This window comes from Silurus aristotelis (genome assembly GCF_946808225.1).
Source record: "Silurus aristotelis genome assembly, chromosome: 2".
Classification (NCBI taxonomy): domain Eukaryota; kingdom Metazoa; phylum Chordata; class Actinopteri; order Siluriformes; family Siluridae; genus Silurus; species Silurus aristotelis.
Window position 1 is genome coordinate 38588160 of NC_139575.1, and position 17500 is coordinate 38605659.

At 40.4% G+C, this 17500-nt stretch overlaps 2 protein-coding genes across 6 annotated transcripts in view; both read left to right on the top strand.

Annotated features, from left to right (window-relative positions):
* Positions 1 to 1907, top strand: part of pik3r6 (phosphoinositide-3-kinase regulatory subunit 6) — a 14553-nt gene extending 12646 nt beyond the window's left edge. For all 3 annotated transcript variants that reach the window (XM_083560257.1, XM_083560255.1, XM_083560256.1), the window contains 7 exons: positions 1 to 48; positions 523 to 625; positions 780 to 850; positions 981 to 1071; positions 1247 to 1299; positions 1549 to 1655; positions 1744 to 1907. The exon at positions 1 to 48 is cut by the window's left edge and continues 60 nt beyond it. In XM_083560257.1, coding sequence (XP_083416383.1) covers positions 1 to 48; positions 523 to 625; positions 780 to 850; positions 981 to 1071; positions 1247 to 1299; positions 1549 to 1655; positions 1744 to 1900 — 630 coding nt within the window. In that variant the 3' untranslated portion in view covers positions 1901 to 1907. The remainder of the gene's footprint in view (positions 49 to 522; positions 626 to 779; positions 851 to 980; positions 1072 to 1246; positions 1300 to 1548; positions 1656 to 1743) is intronic.
* A 4062-nt stretch (positions 1908 to 5969) lies between these two features.
* LOC310718022 (myosin-10) overlaps positions 5970 to 17500 on the top strand; it is a 34924-nt gene continuing 23393 nt past the window's right edge. For 2 of the 3 annotated variants that reach the window (XM_083526507.1, XM_083526509.1), the window contains exons 1-3: positions 6092 to 6283; positions 7722 to 8098; positions 9764 to 9920. In XM_083526507.1, coding sequence (XP_083382633.1) covers positions 7745 to 8098; positions 9764 to 9920 — 511 coding nt within the window. In that variant the 5' untranslated portion in view covers positions 6092 to 6283; positions 7722 to 7744. Of the gene's footprint in view, positions 6284 to 7721; positions 8099 to 9763; positions 9921 to 17500 lie in introns of all 3 variants that reach the window. The other variant, XM_083526508.1, reaches the window with a different exon arrangement.

Here is a 17500-nt window from a genome sequence, read left to right on the forward strand (position 1 = left end):
GTGCGAATGGGGCAGCAGCCGGTTTACTTCACCATCTACTACGTGAAGGTGAGAGCTCACTTCCTCTGGATTGAGAGCTCACTTCCTCTGGATTATTATCTCATGAACATCACATTACACTGAAACAAACCTTTATGGTGTAGAAATAAATCTCGACTGATTTGACTAATAAACCACACACAAACAATAATAATGTGAATTATAATTCAATTAAATATTATTTAAATCCTCACTTTATTGTTTGCATATGATCTCAGAATCAACTGCAAAGGAAATATGTGTTTTCCATCTTCAGTTTGTGTTTTCTATTCCTGACGGTTTTTTATGTTAAAATCTGAGTGGGTTTTTGTCTGATGCTTCTACTTAAGAAAAAGTCTTCTAAATGATGTGAATGTTAGGAATCTGAAGCAGATACATAAACCGACACCAGGAACCTTTCCCACTGACTAAAGTTGCAGGTGTGTGTGTGTGTGTGTGTGTGTGTGTGTGTGTGTGTGTGTGTGTGTGTGTGTGTGTGTGTAGATTGTGTTCTGTAATCCATCCAAAGACCCGGTGGAGGATGTCTTCCTGTCTCATGCCAGTATCAAGTTCCCTGAGTTTACACAGCGTCACACCACTGGTAGAGGTATAAACACTGCTCTGGTGTGTGTGTGTGTGTGTGTGTGTGTGTGTGTGTGTGTGTGTGTGTGTTGATTTACAGTTCACTTTAATATAATATACTATAATGTCATGCCATGAAACATGTTCAGGTCACATGATCGTGTCACTTTCTCCTACAGACTTGACTGTAAGACAGAAAAAGCAGTGTGCAGAACAAAGCGGCGCGCTCGTTTCACTAAACTACAGGAAGGTACCGTAAACAGACCACACCCACACCTGCATCTAAGCCACACCCTCTAGAATTATTTCTACACTATTTATTAATACATTTATTCTCTTTTCAACTTCTTCGAATCTGACACATGATTTCCTGCTCTCAGGTGTCACTGAGTAACAGAGAATCAGAGCGAACCATCGCATTCCGAACAACGAGAATGCAGATTTCAGCCATAACCTCCAATAAAATCCAAGGTGCTGCTCTCAGCCAATCACAGCACACAACACTGCTCTCAGCCAATCACAACACACTGTACTGCTCTCAGCCAATCACAACACACTGTACTTCTCTCAGCTAATCAGAAAACAGCATGAATGAAATAAATAGGAATTATGTGTTGAAGTGTCTCTATGATATTTTGTCTCTCAGACGTGAACTGCCTCATCGTAGACGTGTTTGATGTGAAAACCAAATATATCTCGGTGAGACACTTTACACTTATATACTTTTTGTAGTAGGAGTTTTAGTAGTAACAGTGATGTCATTTTAAATCTGTGTGCTGCCACTGTGGGGCCCCTGAGTGTGGCCCTAGTATTCATTTATTTTAAAATTGATCACATTTTTCCTACTTTTTCAAATTTTCCCTAAAGGTTCAGGATATGTGTATAATTTTACCCAGAATTCTTGAACTTTTTTTTTGTTATATTACAGTATGTTTTATATTTTCCCAGGAGCCCAAAATCCGGACGTGCAGCCTGAACCTGAACACAAGTGAGAAGACAGGATTCACACTGTGTCTGGATAAAGACTCCCGCAGAACTTTCCACGACGTTCAAAGGTCAGAGGTCACCCGATGTGTCTTCTAAGATCTCGTGTAAAAAAACATTTTGCTAAAAAAAGTTTTCTTGTTTTTTTCTGATTTACAGTGTTGAGATAGAACCTTGTAAAGAGCCTGGATATTACATTCAAAAGTCCATGAGGTCAAAGTTCAACACAGAAGAAGATTCAGAATCAGGACTGAGCAAGTTTATGAATCGAGGACTTCCTCTTTCAATACACACCTTCTCAGGCATCATTTCCTGACAGAGAACAGCTGAAGAAACGCACTTTTGTGGACACTTTGGCGCTAACCGCTAACTGCTAGCTAATTGTGACCCTTGTATTGTGCGGTTATATTTAATATCCTCTATGATATAAAGGTCACACAGTTCTGTGCTGCTAAACACACACACTGAATCGTGGTGTGTTTAACAAAAAACCCCAGACAGTAGAGGTGTGTGTTTAAAAGCCACAACTATGAAAATGACTTCCTCTTCCCTTCTCGGAAATGATTTTTCTGACGTTTCAGGGGGAAAGAGCAGACTGGAGCAAACTTAGCGACATGCTAACACACCCATTCAAAAGAGTGTTCATGCAAAAGATCACGTATTAAAAAAGGTCCCTGATCTTTTGCTTATTTATAAATCATTCATGGAAACATCTCATGTCTGCTCAACTGAAAGACAAATCTGTAAATGTTAAAAAATGAGTAACAGATTGCTGTAACTTTTCTCTAAACTATGGAAAGTCATCTGTTTTAGCTGAACATAACTAGCTAGGAGTGTGCTGAAAGATATTAAATACAAACCCGTGATTAGCATTACACTGAAGGAAGTAGCTATGTTTGTGCTATACAGTACAATAAGGTATTATATTTGAAAGATGGCTCTAAAGCATCGATGTTAACGTAGATGTCAGGATTAGCGCTGAGTTTCATCACTTCAACACTAAAACAGAGGGACAATCAGCTCATTTACTGAATGTTTGGTTTGGAACACATGCTGACTACATTGTTTGCAAATTGTCCAGTGTGCTAAAGAACGACTTTGTTAGGTAGCTAGAATAATTCGCTAGCAGTGTAATGTATCAGAGCAAGAAAACAATCATCAGATATTACTGTAATGTAAAGAAATCTGCAGTGATGGCCGGAGGGCAAGTGGATGAGTTTTGTAAAGAAAATATGAACAAATTGTTTAAAGGTGTTACACTAGAGCAGTGCACTTGAACTTCATAAGTGTTGAATTTTTTTCTTCAAGTCGTGACTGATTTGACGTGAAGATGTAGCACACTAGCCTGACTGTACACGCGCTCGTCTTCAGTTGGGAAGATTTGTATGATAAATAATTTGGCTTTTCTGTTTCTTCGTCCCCTGCTGTTCTAAATACACCATTATGTGATGCTCTATGTAATTATACACGCGTGTGTGTGTGTGTGTGTGTGTGTGAGTGTGTGTGTTTGTGCGTGTGTGTGTTTGTGCGTGTGTGTGTGTGTGTGTGTGTGTGTGTGTGTGTGTGTGTGTGTGTGTGTGTGTGTGTTTGTGTGTGTGTATATGTCTGTGTGTGTGTGTGTGTGTGGGTGTGTGTGTGTGTATATGTCTGTGTGTGTGTGTGTGTGTGTGTGTGTGTGTGTGTGTGTCTGTGTGTATATGTCTGTGTGTGTGTGTGTGTGTGTGTGTGTGTGTGTGTGTGTGTGTGTGTGTCTGTGTGTATATGTGTGTGTGTGTGTGTGTGTGTGTGTGTGTGTGTGTGTGTGTGTGTGTGTGTGTGTGTGTGTGTGTGTGTTTGTGCATCTATGTATGTATATAAATATTGTTATTTACAAATTACAAATAATTGAAACTTTCATTTATGATACATAAAAACTTACATTATGAAAAAGTCCCAGTTTTTTTTCTTCATTAATTATTTCATTATTACATTATTATTATTATATTATATTATTAATGTTTAATTATAAAACATGCATTTTTAATAACACTTACTGTTATTATTGGAGAAAGGTTTGGGGTTAAAGGTTGCTGCCATGAAAACAACCAGTGTTGCAATAGCAAAAGATTTATAATTAAAGTTATCATGCAGATACAAACATCATTTATTTTCTCATATATACATACATTTTATTTATAATCTATATATAAAAAGAGAAACATAGAATAGAATAGAATAAATTAGATCCAATATTTCAATCTGCACTCAGGATTTATGGTCATGAGGAACTCAGATATTGGATTCCTGATCAGAAGCTCATGAGAAGAAGCTCATGTTCACAAGCTGCTCCTGAACTCAGCCCTTAACCTTCAACTGCTGTGTAAAAGCTTCTGTTTTATAGAATTAACAGCGAACAGCGTCACCTGCTGGACAAATCTCTTTCTTTATCACACACACACACACACACACACAAACACACATGCGCGCGCGCGCACACACACACGCACACACACATACATACACACAAGATGCGCCTCATAACAAATGTAATATTTGGTTAGTTTTATATTTACTGTACATAAAAATATATAGACACAAATTATGAAATGTGTAAAATAATCAATAGTTCAGTGTAATTCTGCCTGTTTGTTTATGTACTCATCATCATCCTCCTCCTCCTCTTCCTCAAACTCCTTCACCTCCTCCTCCTCCTCCTCCTCCTCCTCCTCATCATCATCATCATCATTCTCTTCCTCAACCTCCTCATCCCCTTCCTCAACCTCCTCATCCTCCTCCTTCTCTTCCTCAACCTCCTCCTCCTCTTCCTCAACCTCCTCCTCCTCCTCCTCATCAACCTCCTCCACCTCCTCTTCCTCAACCTCCTCATCATCCTCCTCTTCCTCCTCCTCCTCCTCCTCTTCCTCAACCACATCCTCCTCCTCCTCCTCCTCCTCCTCCTCCTCCTCCTCCTCATCATCATCATCCTCATCTTCCTCATCCTCATCTTTCTCCTCCTCCTCCTCCTCATCATCATCATCATCCTCCTCCTCCTCATCATAATCCTCCTCCTCTTCCTCATACTCATCTTTCTCCTCATCCTCCTCCTCCTCCTCCTCCTCATCATCATCATCCTCCTCCTCCTCCTTCTCATCCGCCTCTTCCTCCTTCTCCTCATCATCATCATAATTATCATCAATTATAAATCTATTCTAACACTTCATTAATGTTTATCTCTGAGGGTATAAATTGGATTTAAAAACATCATTATCATTTTTGTCACATAATCAAATACACCACTAATCACTAAATCATCACCACTAATGATTTTGGCTTGTGAGGTTTATATATTTATATATTTATATTGATGTATTTATATATTTATATTTATATATACGTTGTAAAACATACCACAAAATGTACAGATGATAAAATACATTTATTAAACCACATTGTTTTATTTTATGTTTCTCATGTGAGAATCTGTTCTGATTGTATTAAAGTTATATATAATCATTATAAACAATTTCCAAAGAAGAAAGTGAAAAGTTTATGGATTGTTTTGTCGTTAAGAGACACTGCATTTATAAAGTTTTAACACATTTTTATTCTAACATGAGCTAAAGCTAGTATCAGCTTCAGGGGTCAGGTTTTACCTCAGAAATGTGTGTAGGGTTGTGTTTTCTTCTCAATTCTCACCCTTTAGTCAGAATTAGCGGCTGATGGCTAGCAGAACTAGCCTGTGTGCTAACAGGGAAAAGATTTTTTATTTTTTTTATATTTTATTTTATTGTATTAAAAAGAAAATGATTTATTAATATATATATCGCCTCTTTAGCAAGATTTGGTAATTATTAATAACATATTCAATTATTTTTAGACAAAATTAAGACTTATGATCAAATAAAGAAATGTGTAGGATTTATTAGCAAACATAATGAATGAGGGAGTAGGTAGCCCTAATGTAAACAAACATACATGTTACATGTTAAAGTTTTACTTTATTTAAACTCGAAATAAACACTTTTTATTAGTTTATGATTAAATTGATAAATCTCACAGACATTGTATTGTTAATGGCCGTGTGTGTATATAGCCACTAGAGGGAGACACCTCTTTTGTCCCATGTTAAAATCTATTAAGTAATTATTTTGTTTTAGGTTTATTTGAAATGAAACTGCTGTATAAAGAACGGAAATTGATGCGTTTTTATGAATATTTTAATAAATCGAAGGTATTTTATTTTTTATTATAATTATTTCAGTGTTTTTTCAACCGAACCCCACAGAGCGCCCGCTGACCGCTGGGTTATAAACCAATGGCCAGCGGGAAACAAACAACACGAGCCAATCAGGGCATAGTGGGCGGGGCTTCACGTGGGCGCCAAAGAGACGTGAAGAATGAGGAGAGAGATAGGGAGGGGGGGCTAGGGGGGGTGGGGGCGAGGGGGGGATATGTAGGGGCGGAGCCTGGTCTAACGGTTAACGTTGGGTTTGGTTGGAGTGGGCGGGGCTAGTATAAAAGTAGGCGGTGTTGGGGTTCGGTTGAGGCGGCAGCAGCAGCAGCAGAAGAAGCAGAGCGGACTGGACTCGACTCTGAGGGGAGAGAGGAGCGAGGAGCGAGGAGCGGACACACTGAGAGACTTTCCTGGGAAACCTGCAGCTGCTGGACACGGACTCATTCATCTCTACATATACGGAGCTCCCCTCACCAGCTGCCCTGTGTAAGTGAAGTTGAATGTGGTATTTCCGCCGTGGATAAGCGGATCATGGTGTGGGTAGTTTTTGGGGTGATGATGGAGGAGACGCTGAGGCGAACTCACCACGCTAACACTCTCCTCCTCCGCCTTCTCTCATTCGTCCTCATTCCTGCCTCTTTTCTCCCTACTCCGTCATCTCTACTAATCTGTGTGTTGGATATATCAGTGCAGTTACATTAGAAGAGAAATACAGTCTCCATCACTTTGGGCTAAAGGCCATGTCTGTAGTTAACGGTAGCTGATAAAGCTAGGTGGGTCTTTTTTTTATTAATATTATTATTATCTCCTCCACCCGTATTCTGACATGAAATCCCGCCCTCGCGCGCCCTCGAATGACAGTTCGCTCGAGCTCTCAAGCGGCGCCGCTGATTGGACGGAAATCGGTGGAACGCGCGCGAGGGTGAGGTTCCAGTCAATCACGGCTCAGTGGGCGGGAAAATGTTAGCCAATCAGGTGTCAGCAGGCATGGTGCCTAACGGGGTCGTCCAGAAATGCCGCATTCACTTAATGTAAAGAAATAATGATAAATAAATACAGTTAAATAATGTGACAGATTTCGACTCTTTATTTCATTTCATTCGAGTAAATTATGACGCGATTATTTATGTGGTGGTTTGTCTTTATTTAGATTTAATATTTTGTTAAGCTTTCCTGAATCACTGATCCCAAATGCTTCTCTATAAGTGCCCTACATAGGACTTCCGTCTCATAACAACAATCATGTCATCTAACACACTCATTAAGGATCTTAGTGGGTTTAGAAATTTGCCCTTAGACAGATGTTGGAGTTATATTAATGTTGTGTGTGTGTGTGTGTGTGTGTGTGTGTGTGTGTGTACAGACTGAGCACTGCTGGTGAAATGAGACAGGAAAATAGGGAAATGTAAATCCCTTTCTGTTAATAAAGGGTGTGTGTGTGTGTGTGTGTGTGTGTGTGTGTGTGTGTGTGTGTGTGTGTGTGTGTGTGTGTGTGTGTTTTCTGCAGGCCTGACCCTGTTCTGTAGTGTTTTTAGGGCAGGAATTCAGGACTGTGTGTGTGTGTGTGTGTGTGTGTGTGTGTGTGTGTGTGTGTGTGTGTGTGTGTGTGTGTGTGTGTGTTTGTGTGTGTGTGTGTGAAATGTTCAGTGCACCTAACAATTCTGTAATTAAATTTTTTTTAATCAAAGCAAAGACTTCTATGTTGATGTAATTCTTTTTAATCAGTTCTTTTTGTCCACCATATTGGATGAGTTAAAGAGTTGATCTTCATCCTAATCACTAGGAGGATGTGAACCCCTGAAACCTTCAGTAATCTCTAGGGTTAACAGTTAATATAAGTAAAAGTGGTTATATAGCTATATGCAGTGTGATGGTTCAGTCTAGTCTGAAGTTGTTGTCCATTTCTCCCCTGTTTCCTCTTTAGGTGGCCTACTTTTTTAGTCCCCAATGCCAGAGATGGCTCAGAGGAGTGGGCAGGAGGACCCAGAGCGGTACCTCTTTGTGGACCGGGCCGTGGTCTATAACCCGGCCACGCAGGCCGACTGGACCGCCAAGAAGCTGGTGTGGGTTCCATCTGAGAGGCATGGGTTCGAGGCGGCCAGTATTCGAGAGGAGCGAGGCGAGGAGGTGCTGGTGGAGCTCGCCGAGAATGGGAAGAAAGCTCTGGTGAACAAAGATGACATTCAGAAGATGAACCCACCCAAGTTCAGTAAAGTGGAGGACATGGCCGAGCTCACCTGCCTTAACGAAGCCTCCGTTCTCCACAACCTGAAGGACCGATACTACTCCGGACTAATCTACGTAAGTGTCACATCCACATGGTGGTGGAGATGAGTGGGGCAAGAAAATACACTTCATTGCAAATATTTAAAAGTTTTATATATATATTTATTTTGTTTCACTTCCATCTGGTGTATGGTGTAGGATTTGTAAAAAAAGAAGGAATGAACAGGGAAAGGAAAGAAAACTGAGATAAAGGAGGAGGGAAGTAGTTTAAACCCAAAAAAGGAGGAGTGCAGGTCTGTTGTTTCTGTCGTTTTTCCATCTCACATGGTGAAAACAGGAGGCCAGGAGTGATGAGGTCATCATGGAACGTTAGTGGACTGGAATCTTTCACGCACATTATATTGAATGTAAAAGTGTGTGTTTAAGTCGTCCTCGTCCTAGTGTATGAACAGCGTGTTATCATTCATGTGATCATTTACTGTGCATGTTCATGTGTGTTGTGGTAACCAGAGAATAAAGACAGGACAGTGAGGATAGTAACGGCCAATCAGCTATCAGAAATAAAAACAGTTTTGTCTAGCAAGAGAGTCTGGCCTGTGTGTGTGCGTGTGTGTGTGCGTGTGTGTGCGCGTGTGTGTGCGCGTGTGTGTGCGCGTGTGTGTGCGCGTGTGTGTGCGCGTGTGTGTGCGCGTGTGTGTGCGCGTGTGTGTGCGCGTGTGTGTGCGCGTGTGTGTGCGCGTGTGCGTGCGCGCGTGTGTGTGTGTAAAAGACGTTTAGGCCCTTTAAAAGATTTGATCGGAGAGGAGCTTCTGTAAAGAAGGAAATTACCCCAAAACACGTTTATGTACATTTATGTGGGATGAATAAAGGTATATCTTAATGTGTGTTTATTTCTAATCTCAACACAGCATTGTGCAAATATTATATATCTGACTTCCGTCTCATAACAACAATCATGTCATCTAACACACTCATTAAGGATCTTAGTGGGTTTAGAAATTTGCCCTTAGACAGATGTTGGAGTTATATTAATGTTGTGTGTGTGTGTGTGTGTGTGTGTGTGTGTGTGTGTGTGTGTGTGTGTGTGTGTGTGTGTGTGTGTGTGTGTGTGTGTGTGTGTGTACAGACTGAGCACTGCTGGTGAAATGAGACAGGAAAATAGGGAAATGTAAATCCCTGTTATATTATATTATTTCTGTTAATAAAGGGGTGTGTGTGTGTGTGTGTGTGTGTGTGTGTGTGTGTGTGTGTGTGTGTGTGTGTGTGTGTGTGTGTGTGTGTGTGTGTGTGTGTGTGTGTTTCACACACCTGTGCTAAACAAAGCCAAGCAGCCCAGCTGAGTTAAACTTAGCACAGTGACTCAGGAGCTCAGATCTGCTTACGTAAAGCTGGACATTTTAATCAGACAAACTAAAACTCGGGTTAGACAGTTGGTCTGCAGTTCCACAAATGTTCCACAAATAGTGTTTTAGATCAGAGTCAGATTTAAAGCTGTGTGTGCGTGCGTGCGTGAGGTGGGGAGGAACATCCTGTAGTCAGACTTTGCCCAACTGGTGTGTGTTTTCAGATTTTAAAAAAAGTGAAATTACATGTTGAGTGTTTGAGGTTTTTTTTTTTTTTTTTTTTCTCCCTCCTACAGGCTCCGTCTCAAACCCCATTCTATCGTACTACGTGGTGAAAAATATATACATTTATACATTTTATAATGTGATGTTTTTTTTTGTTTTTTTTTTTTTCCAGACATATTCCGGACTTTTCTGCGTGGTGATAAACCCGTACAAAAACCTGCCCATTTACTCAGAAAACATCATCGAGATGTATCGTGGGAAGAAAAGGCATGAAATGCCACCGCACATCTATGCCATCTCTGAATCAGCCTACAGGTGCATGCTGCAGGGTAAGAAAACATCTGCTTGAAGCTACGAACACACACTTCTGCAGCTGGAACCAGTATTTAGCTGACAGTCAGGACACTCAAATATTTCAGCTTCAATGATTCTGAAGTTTGGAAGAGTATCTCCTTGGTAAGAAGTCTAAAAATGATCTTGAATGAATCAGTAAGGAGTCAGATCAGAAAACTTAAATAAAATCAATGTGTAACTTAAAAACTTATTTAACGAAAACTTGTTTTACATACAACATAAAACTTTGTGTTATTAACTGAAATACATGTTTTAGGTGAAGACAGAAGGCTACAGATATAAAGAAATAATAAGTAATGCGTAAAAATGACGAGAGAATATTCTTATAAACACAGGAGATTTTAAATTGGATAAGTATTTTTGTGTGGGGTGTGTTGTAGTTAAGAATACACAGTGCTCGGTGTGAACACTACATTTTAAATACAATCATAAATATCAAATTAATAGGTTGGTACAATTTTGTACATAAATAATATTTATGACTATAAATAATGGTTTATCTGTTAATCCATTCAGTAAAGGTGCAGTAGAACACACTTGAAGTAAGAGTGTGTGTGTGTGTGTGTGTGTGTGTGTGTGTGTGTGTGTGTGTGTGTGTGTGTGTGTGTGTGTGTGTGTGTGTGTGTGTGTGTGTGTGTGTGTGTGTGTGTGTGAGAGAGAGAAAAAACACTAGCAATGGCATAGTAATCGAGTTTAGAATTACAGAATGCTTTCTGGATGAATTATTAGCTGCCTTGGACAGAACTGCACATATTTAATAAAAAGGAACAGATATGATTTGCAGCTTTATCACACATTAAACACACTTGCCAGCTTTTTCCCCTGAACTGAAATTCCATTCCAGTCATTATCCCCTTTTTTCTTTTCCTTTTCTTATTTTTCTTCTTTTTTTTTTATTTAAATGTTTTTATTTTAACAAAAGTTTGTTTTCTGTTAAGTGTTTCAAGAAGCCTGAAATTCTTACGTGCTCAGCTCTGCTCAGCGTTCTGGCCTTATTTAGTTATATTGGCAGTCGGGTGAGTTTTTATTGTACATGACGTAAGCAGCAGGAGAAATGGAAAGTATTTCCAAAGGTAGCTATTATATATATTTTTCAGCCCCTGGAGATAAATTAATTTCACTCAACCACATCTGGAATGCAGGGAAAAGACAGAAAGAGAGAGGTGTGTGTGTGTGTGTGTGTGTGTGTGTGTGTGTGTGTGTGTGTGTGTGTGTGTGTGTGTGTGTGTGTGTGTGTGTGTGTGTGTGTGTGTGTGTGTGTGTGTGTGTGTGTGTGTGTGTGTGTGTTTCCTGGGTTTTCTCTGTGGTGGGCCATCTGGGGTTCTGCATATTTGAGGAATAAAAGAAAAAAGCAGAGCATCAGTGCTGATTGGATGATTTTTTTTTTATTTATTTATTTTTTACACATTCCAGGTCCTGCTTATTGTTCTCTCACTTTCTTTTGTAGATATAAAACACATGTACGCGACAAGGAAAAAGATCCACGTTAAATTTAATCGTATTTTAGTCACATTGCTCAAGTTGCAAATTTATCTCTGACATTTGAAGATGTTTCCAGTAGTGATATAAACAAGTATCCTCGATTTATAGTTCTATCTTTCTTACTGAGCAAAGTTTTTGAATCAGTGGAACCTGTGATCATTCAGTGATCTCACTCTTGGTTCATCTCCAGTCTGATCTCTGTAGCTTTTATTTAGCATTAGCTAGCTGTAATTAAACTTTAGTGCATTAGCGCATCTGGTCGTGATGTTTAACAGAGCTGAATTAGGTGTTGTGTTTTATGAGCTAAAACACACTGATAAATACTTTGATTTCGTTCTAACACACCGAGCAGGTCCACGCAGTAACGTCGCTGTCTGTCTGATGTTCAGGTTTCCTCAGTTTCAAAACTCAAAACTTTGGTTTCCTCCTCAGTCAGAAGCTGGTAATTGGCCTTTAGATATAAGGATCACTTCATTACCAGTCAGGGAGGGGTTGTTTAAATCCACTCCAGCTAGCTGTAACACACGTGAAGGGAAGTGCTATCGACCCTCTTCCACACACGGTACATGAGCTCACGGGCACTAGTGTCTCTGTGACGGACACGTGAGACCGTGTGCTCCGCCCACACAGGGTGTTTTTATTGCACCAGCACAGCTGGGACAGACCAGGAAGCAGATTTACATAGTGGTAAAAGTGTAATTTGTTTACACATCAGGATGTGATTTGAATGGTATTGTGTGTAGTGATCGTGTTTGAGGAGGATGGAAGATATTTCTGGTTGAAAGAGAAGCTGTGATGAACTCGTCATGTCAAGTTTATTTCTATTGCACTTTTCACAACAGACATTGTCTCAATGCAGCTTTACAGAATTTAAGAGTTCAGGTGAACCATGTGTATTTAGCGATTTTAGAGACTTGCGTTATAAACGTGGATAAAGATACGACCTTCAGATGCTCTTCATGTCTCTGCTTTTATCTACAACTATGTTCACTTTCAACTCCACCATGTTGTTTAACATCACACTGCTATTACACATCGAGAGAGAGAGAGAGAGAGAGAGAGAGAGAGAGAGAGAGAGAGAGAGAGAGAGAGAGAGAGAGAGAGAGAGAGAGCACACACACACACACAGTTCCATCAGTTTGAGACGTGCCCATAATCCTGAACAGCTCATTTGATATTGTTTAAATTATTAAAGCTGGATTGTTTATCTCCACTTTCTGTTATTTGTTTTGAGACGGTGTGTGTGTAGCTGCAGTTTAGTGTCATATTAAAACTCTGGTGTTTTATCTGAGTAAAAGATAGAAATATATAAGTAAGTTAAGAAAGCAGGAGAACTTATCTTCTGGAATGTTCCATATCTCCTTCAGCTGTCGTGTTTCAATCAGCACTTAGTGTGGGAGGTGTAGTGCACATAAAATGGAGGCTTTCGGAGTGTTGGTCCCTCGTTGTGGGGTACAATGGTGTCTTTGTGCAGCTGTGTGTGTGTGTGTGTGTGTGTGTGTGAAAGAGAGAGAGACACTGGGGGGAATTTCCTCACACTTGTGTGTGTGTGTGTGTTAATATGCCTGCTGGCACAGCGACAAGCATCAAGCGTTCATCATCTCACTCTGTTCTTTTATATTGTACAGAATTAAACTTCATTCCATTGTGATTGGTGTTCAGGTGGCGATGAGTTCTTTGGAACAGCAACTCTGATTGTAGTGCAGGTTTATATAAACGCTCTGATACGGTATCGTTTCCATAGTAACACCTCCTTCACAGGCATATGTACAGCACTACACTACTCCTCACACACATCATAAATGAGTGTAATCGTTGTTCTGTAAGAGGAATTGTTTCTGATTGCTCAGAAGCCAGCAGGCTATGGCAGAGCACGGTGGAGTTCTCTGTGGTCAGCGTGCGTTTGGGACACAGTCCCTTATTTATTTATTTATTTTTTACTTGACTGGTACGAGATGCCACTGAAAATCAGAAGGAAGGTTGGATGTGGTTTGGATCAGACCAGCAGAGCATTCGGTCACTCCTGCTTACACACACACACACACACACACACACACCACGCATCTGCCTTTGATGGATTTTCCAAATAGTTTTTCCACGATCTCCATCCCTGGCTGTTGACTGCAGTAAGTTTGTAATTAGAGCGAGTGTGGAGCGTGTAAAGAGAGAGCTTCGCTCGCCATAAACGAAAACATCTGTGTTTTTAGGGGAAACATGGCTTCCAGTGCGCCGTAGCAAAAACCACAGAGCGAGGGGGAAAATATGAACTGGAAGCATAAAGAGTATAAAATCATTTCTGCTAAGCAGTGAGGATTAAATTAAACCTTTGATGGTGAACATACTGGATGCAGGAGCTGGAATTTACTGTCTTTTTAAAAACGCTTTACAAGTTTGTGCAGGATATGAGATTGTTGTGGAAACTGAATAATAACTAATAAAGAGCCAAAACATTACTCACCATCCCATTTATCAGTTTACAAACCCAATATCAACATCACCACCACCTTGATACCCCGATACTGATGATCAGGGCAACTCGCAGTGTTTCTAACTTCCCCCGGGATGGCTAGCTGACGTAATGGAAGCACCGAGTGTGGTAGCTTGTTCTGATATTTATGGTGTGTGTTTGTGCTCTCTCTTCTGTACTGTCAAACAGCTCTTAAAGGTGGTGAAGGGTCTAATGCTATTTCATGCATTCTGAGTTATTTACATTGCTAAACCTTGCCAAAATGATTTGGACGTATGGGCTGTTCTCCCAGAAAGCGAGAGTGAGAGCATGCCCATCACCGTGCTTTGTAAAGCTGTATCATTTCTTTTATATGGATAAACTAAAAAACAATTTGGAGATATGAAAGATGGTCTAGTCTGTTTGGTCTGATGTGTAATGTGGTCTCAGATTGCTCTATACTGCCCCCACTGTTTACCCCGGGTAACCTCAGGCCATGCGTCAAACCTTAAGGGAAGCATTGTATCTGTTAACATGATTGACTTAACACATGAATGTAAACCAAAAAAGAAACAGGAAAATTAAATCCCATCTAATAGGCACTGGTTATGATGAGGAAATGAGAAGAATGTCTGAACTTTTAAAAAGGTCAGGATATCATGCAGTGTAGGTTTAATATGTGCCAAAGCTTCATTGTGCATTTATTTTACTCTTAGTTCAGTAGATAATTGTGGAGGAATGTGAGCATATACGTGTAGACTCTCCTCTCTGGGCTTGGAAGGTTAGGTTCCTCCACCTGGTCCTAATAAACCCAACCAAATAGCAGTTTGCTTCAGCACTTTGTGTCTCTATGAAGTACTTCCAGGCCTCTCTGCTTTCACCTGGGTTTCAGCAAATCTGCTGAATTTTCAGAAGGATTTTAGAACACGAGTGCAAAATCAAATTGTAGTGATGTCACTACTGAAGAGTTAATAAATAAATAACATCCATAAACTCTATTGAATAGAAAATCATGTAAAGTTTCCTTATAATCTCGTCTAGATTTATCTAGTTAGTTTCCTGGAGGTCCTGAGATGTTCATTTTTCGATTGTAAATTCTAGATTCAATCAGCACACAAAATAATCTGTTTTACAGTTTAGTGTAGTTTTAAAATCAGCATCATCAACCTGAAGCTTGTGGCCAGAAACGTGCACACAACTTATGATCATTATTTGGTGGGCGGAGCCTCGGAGTTGAATACTTCTGGTTTGGAAGTTTATTGTTGTGTAATGTGACGGTGTCCCGTGAAAACTTTTGTTTCTTGTCTGAAACATGTTTAAACATCTGTTACAATTTGGATTAAATCTGAGAGAAATCCCCATGTTTTGACTCTGAATTCAGTAAGCAGTGACTATTACCAACATGTAATCCTCTCAACCCTGGCACTCGGGATGCTGGTTTATGTGTACTGCATTCTGATTGGTTGGCGGTGTAGGAACAGCGTTATTGTCACACTCCTGTTTTGTAATGCTGTGTCAGAACATCGCTTTCCCCTCCATCAGCCTGAGACTGGAGATTGGAGCTCTTCCATTTTTCCATTGATTCTATATTCAGCTGTGTTTCCTTCCCCAATGGGAATCAGAGGAATTCGCTGTAGAGAGACAGCTGCTTGACATATCCCATGATGCAGCAGTCAGTGAGCGAGCATGACCAAGCAGTTGGTGATGTCGGTTTTCTCTGGGGGCTCAGGAACGCCAGTCACGCTCTTTATTCAGAGTCTCAGAGAGATGCTTTTTATTCACTTCTGAGTGCGACTTGAGTCACTCGTCTGCTATTGGCAGACTGACGCCGATTCTCTGGTTCTGATCCGCATGTCGCCCACTTCCACTCCCCCCCCCCCCCAACAGGAACGTCCCATACACAGACAGAAAGGCAAAAGGTTCAGTTCATCTTATTAAATGTGAAAATTTTTATTATGATTATTATTATTATTATTATTATTATTATATAATATTATGACACCAGGCTGATGTTAAGTTCTAGCTTGTGATTGGTCATCGGTTGTTGATTTAATTCTCTGTAACAGCAGCTCCAGCAGGAGTGAAGGTTATATTTATAATGGCTGCATGAAGATGTTTAGCGTGTGTGGAAGGAGTCTCTAGTGTCAGAGTTAACGCTGTAACTGTAAGGTTTGTGTTCTCTTCAGGACAGAGGTGTTTACACACATGGTTTCTCAGTAAACTGATGAGCTGTGTTCAGTAACTGTACGAAAGAGAATGAGGAGAGGAGGATTACGGGGTTATAGCTGTGTGTTGGATCTTGCTGATTTTAACATTCACTTTTTCCAAACTTCATCTTCTCCATCGCTATCCACTGATCTGGAGTCCGTTCTATAGGTCAGATCATTGAGAACATTTGGGTGGATTATAATTGTAGACTGATCTCGGACTCGGTAGTTGGGTTTATTTTGCCCCATTACGTCCCCCTTGACACCCCCCCCCCCTCCACTCCCCTCCCCAAAAAGAAACCCTTTCTGTCCCTCCACAAGATTAACGAGCCGCAGCATTCCTCACATACCAAACTACATCAGCAGCAGACGACAGAGACGGGAGCCGTGACTCCGTACACGTGTTTAGCATTAACATTTATACTGATCTACGCAAAACTGAAAAAGGGCTTAAAAGTTTGTTTGTAAAGCACATGCAATTATTTAAACAGAAACGTGTGATGATAAAATGTCAGAACTTCTACACCCAACATCCAGCTGTCTGGAGGAATTTAGCGCGCGCGCGCGTGCGCACACACACACTTATATATGTATGTGTGTGTATGTATGTGTACGTATATATATATATATTCTCTATCCCTACAGACCTCAATAAGGTTTTTAGACTAAATGTCTGCCAACATGTTTTATAAAATGTCATTGTAATGGTGATGATCTAAAGGTTACAAAGGTTTATGCTGGTTATGGTTATTAAATGCAAATGTAGTTGTTTGCATGCTTTGAAGTGACTGATCAATATGACACTTGCAGTATGTTGTAAAACTGGTTAGAGGTACATGAGTAACACACACACACACACACACACACACACACACACACACCAAACCCAATTTGTTAGCCAGTTCTCATGTTGGGTGCATGTGGTGATGAGAATACAGCAGTGCAGGTATCCGATCAATTTATTGGCTTTAAAATCAGTGTGATTGAGGTGAGAGCTGATCTGAGATCAGTGTAGAATAAACCAAAAAGGAGACTGCTTCCCACAACCCTCTGATATTCACAAGATAAAACTGCATGGATTCTCATGGAGGAGGTTAAGAGAACCTGAGGTGAAGAGCCGGGAACAATAACACCAAACAAATTTCAGTGCAGTTTCGCCGCAGGTGATCCTCACAGTCTGAGCACAAAACTTTTCTTCTCCCTGTTCGCTTGGTTTTTCTCAAACTCCCGACTCTTCATTTAAAAATAAGGAGAAATGGCTTTACATTATCATTTGCTGTGTGCAACACTTCCCCCTAGTGCTCACTTATACTTTCTTGTATAGAGAATTGAAACGCAGCCTTTAATAACCATCTCCAGGAGGAGTGTTTGAGGGAAAACATCCCATTGTGTAAAAGCCTGAGACTGAATGCTTAGTTCC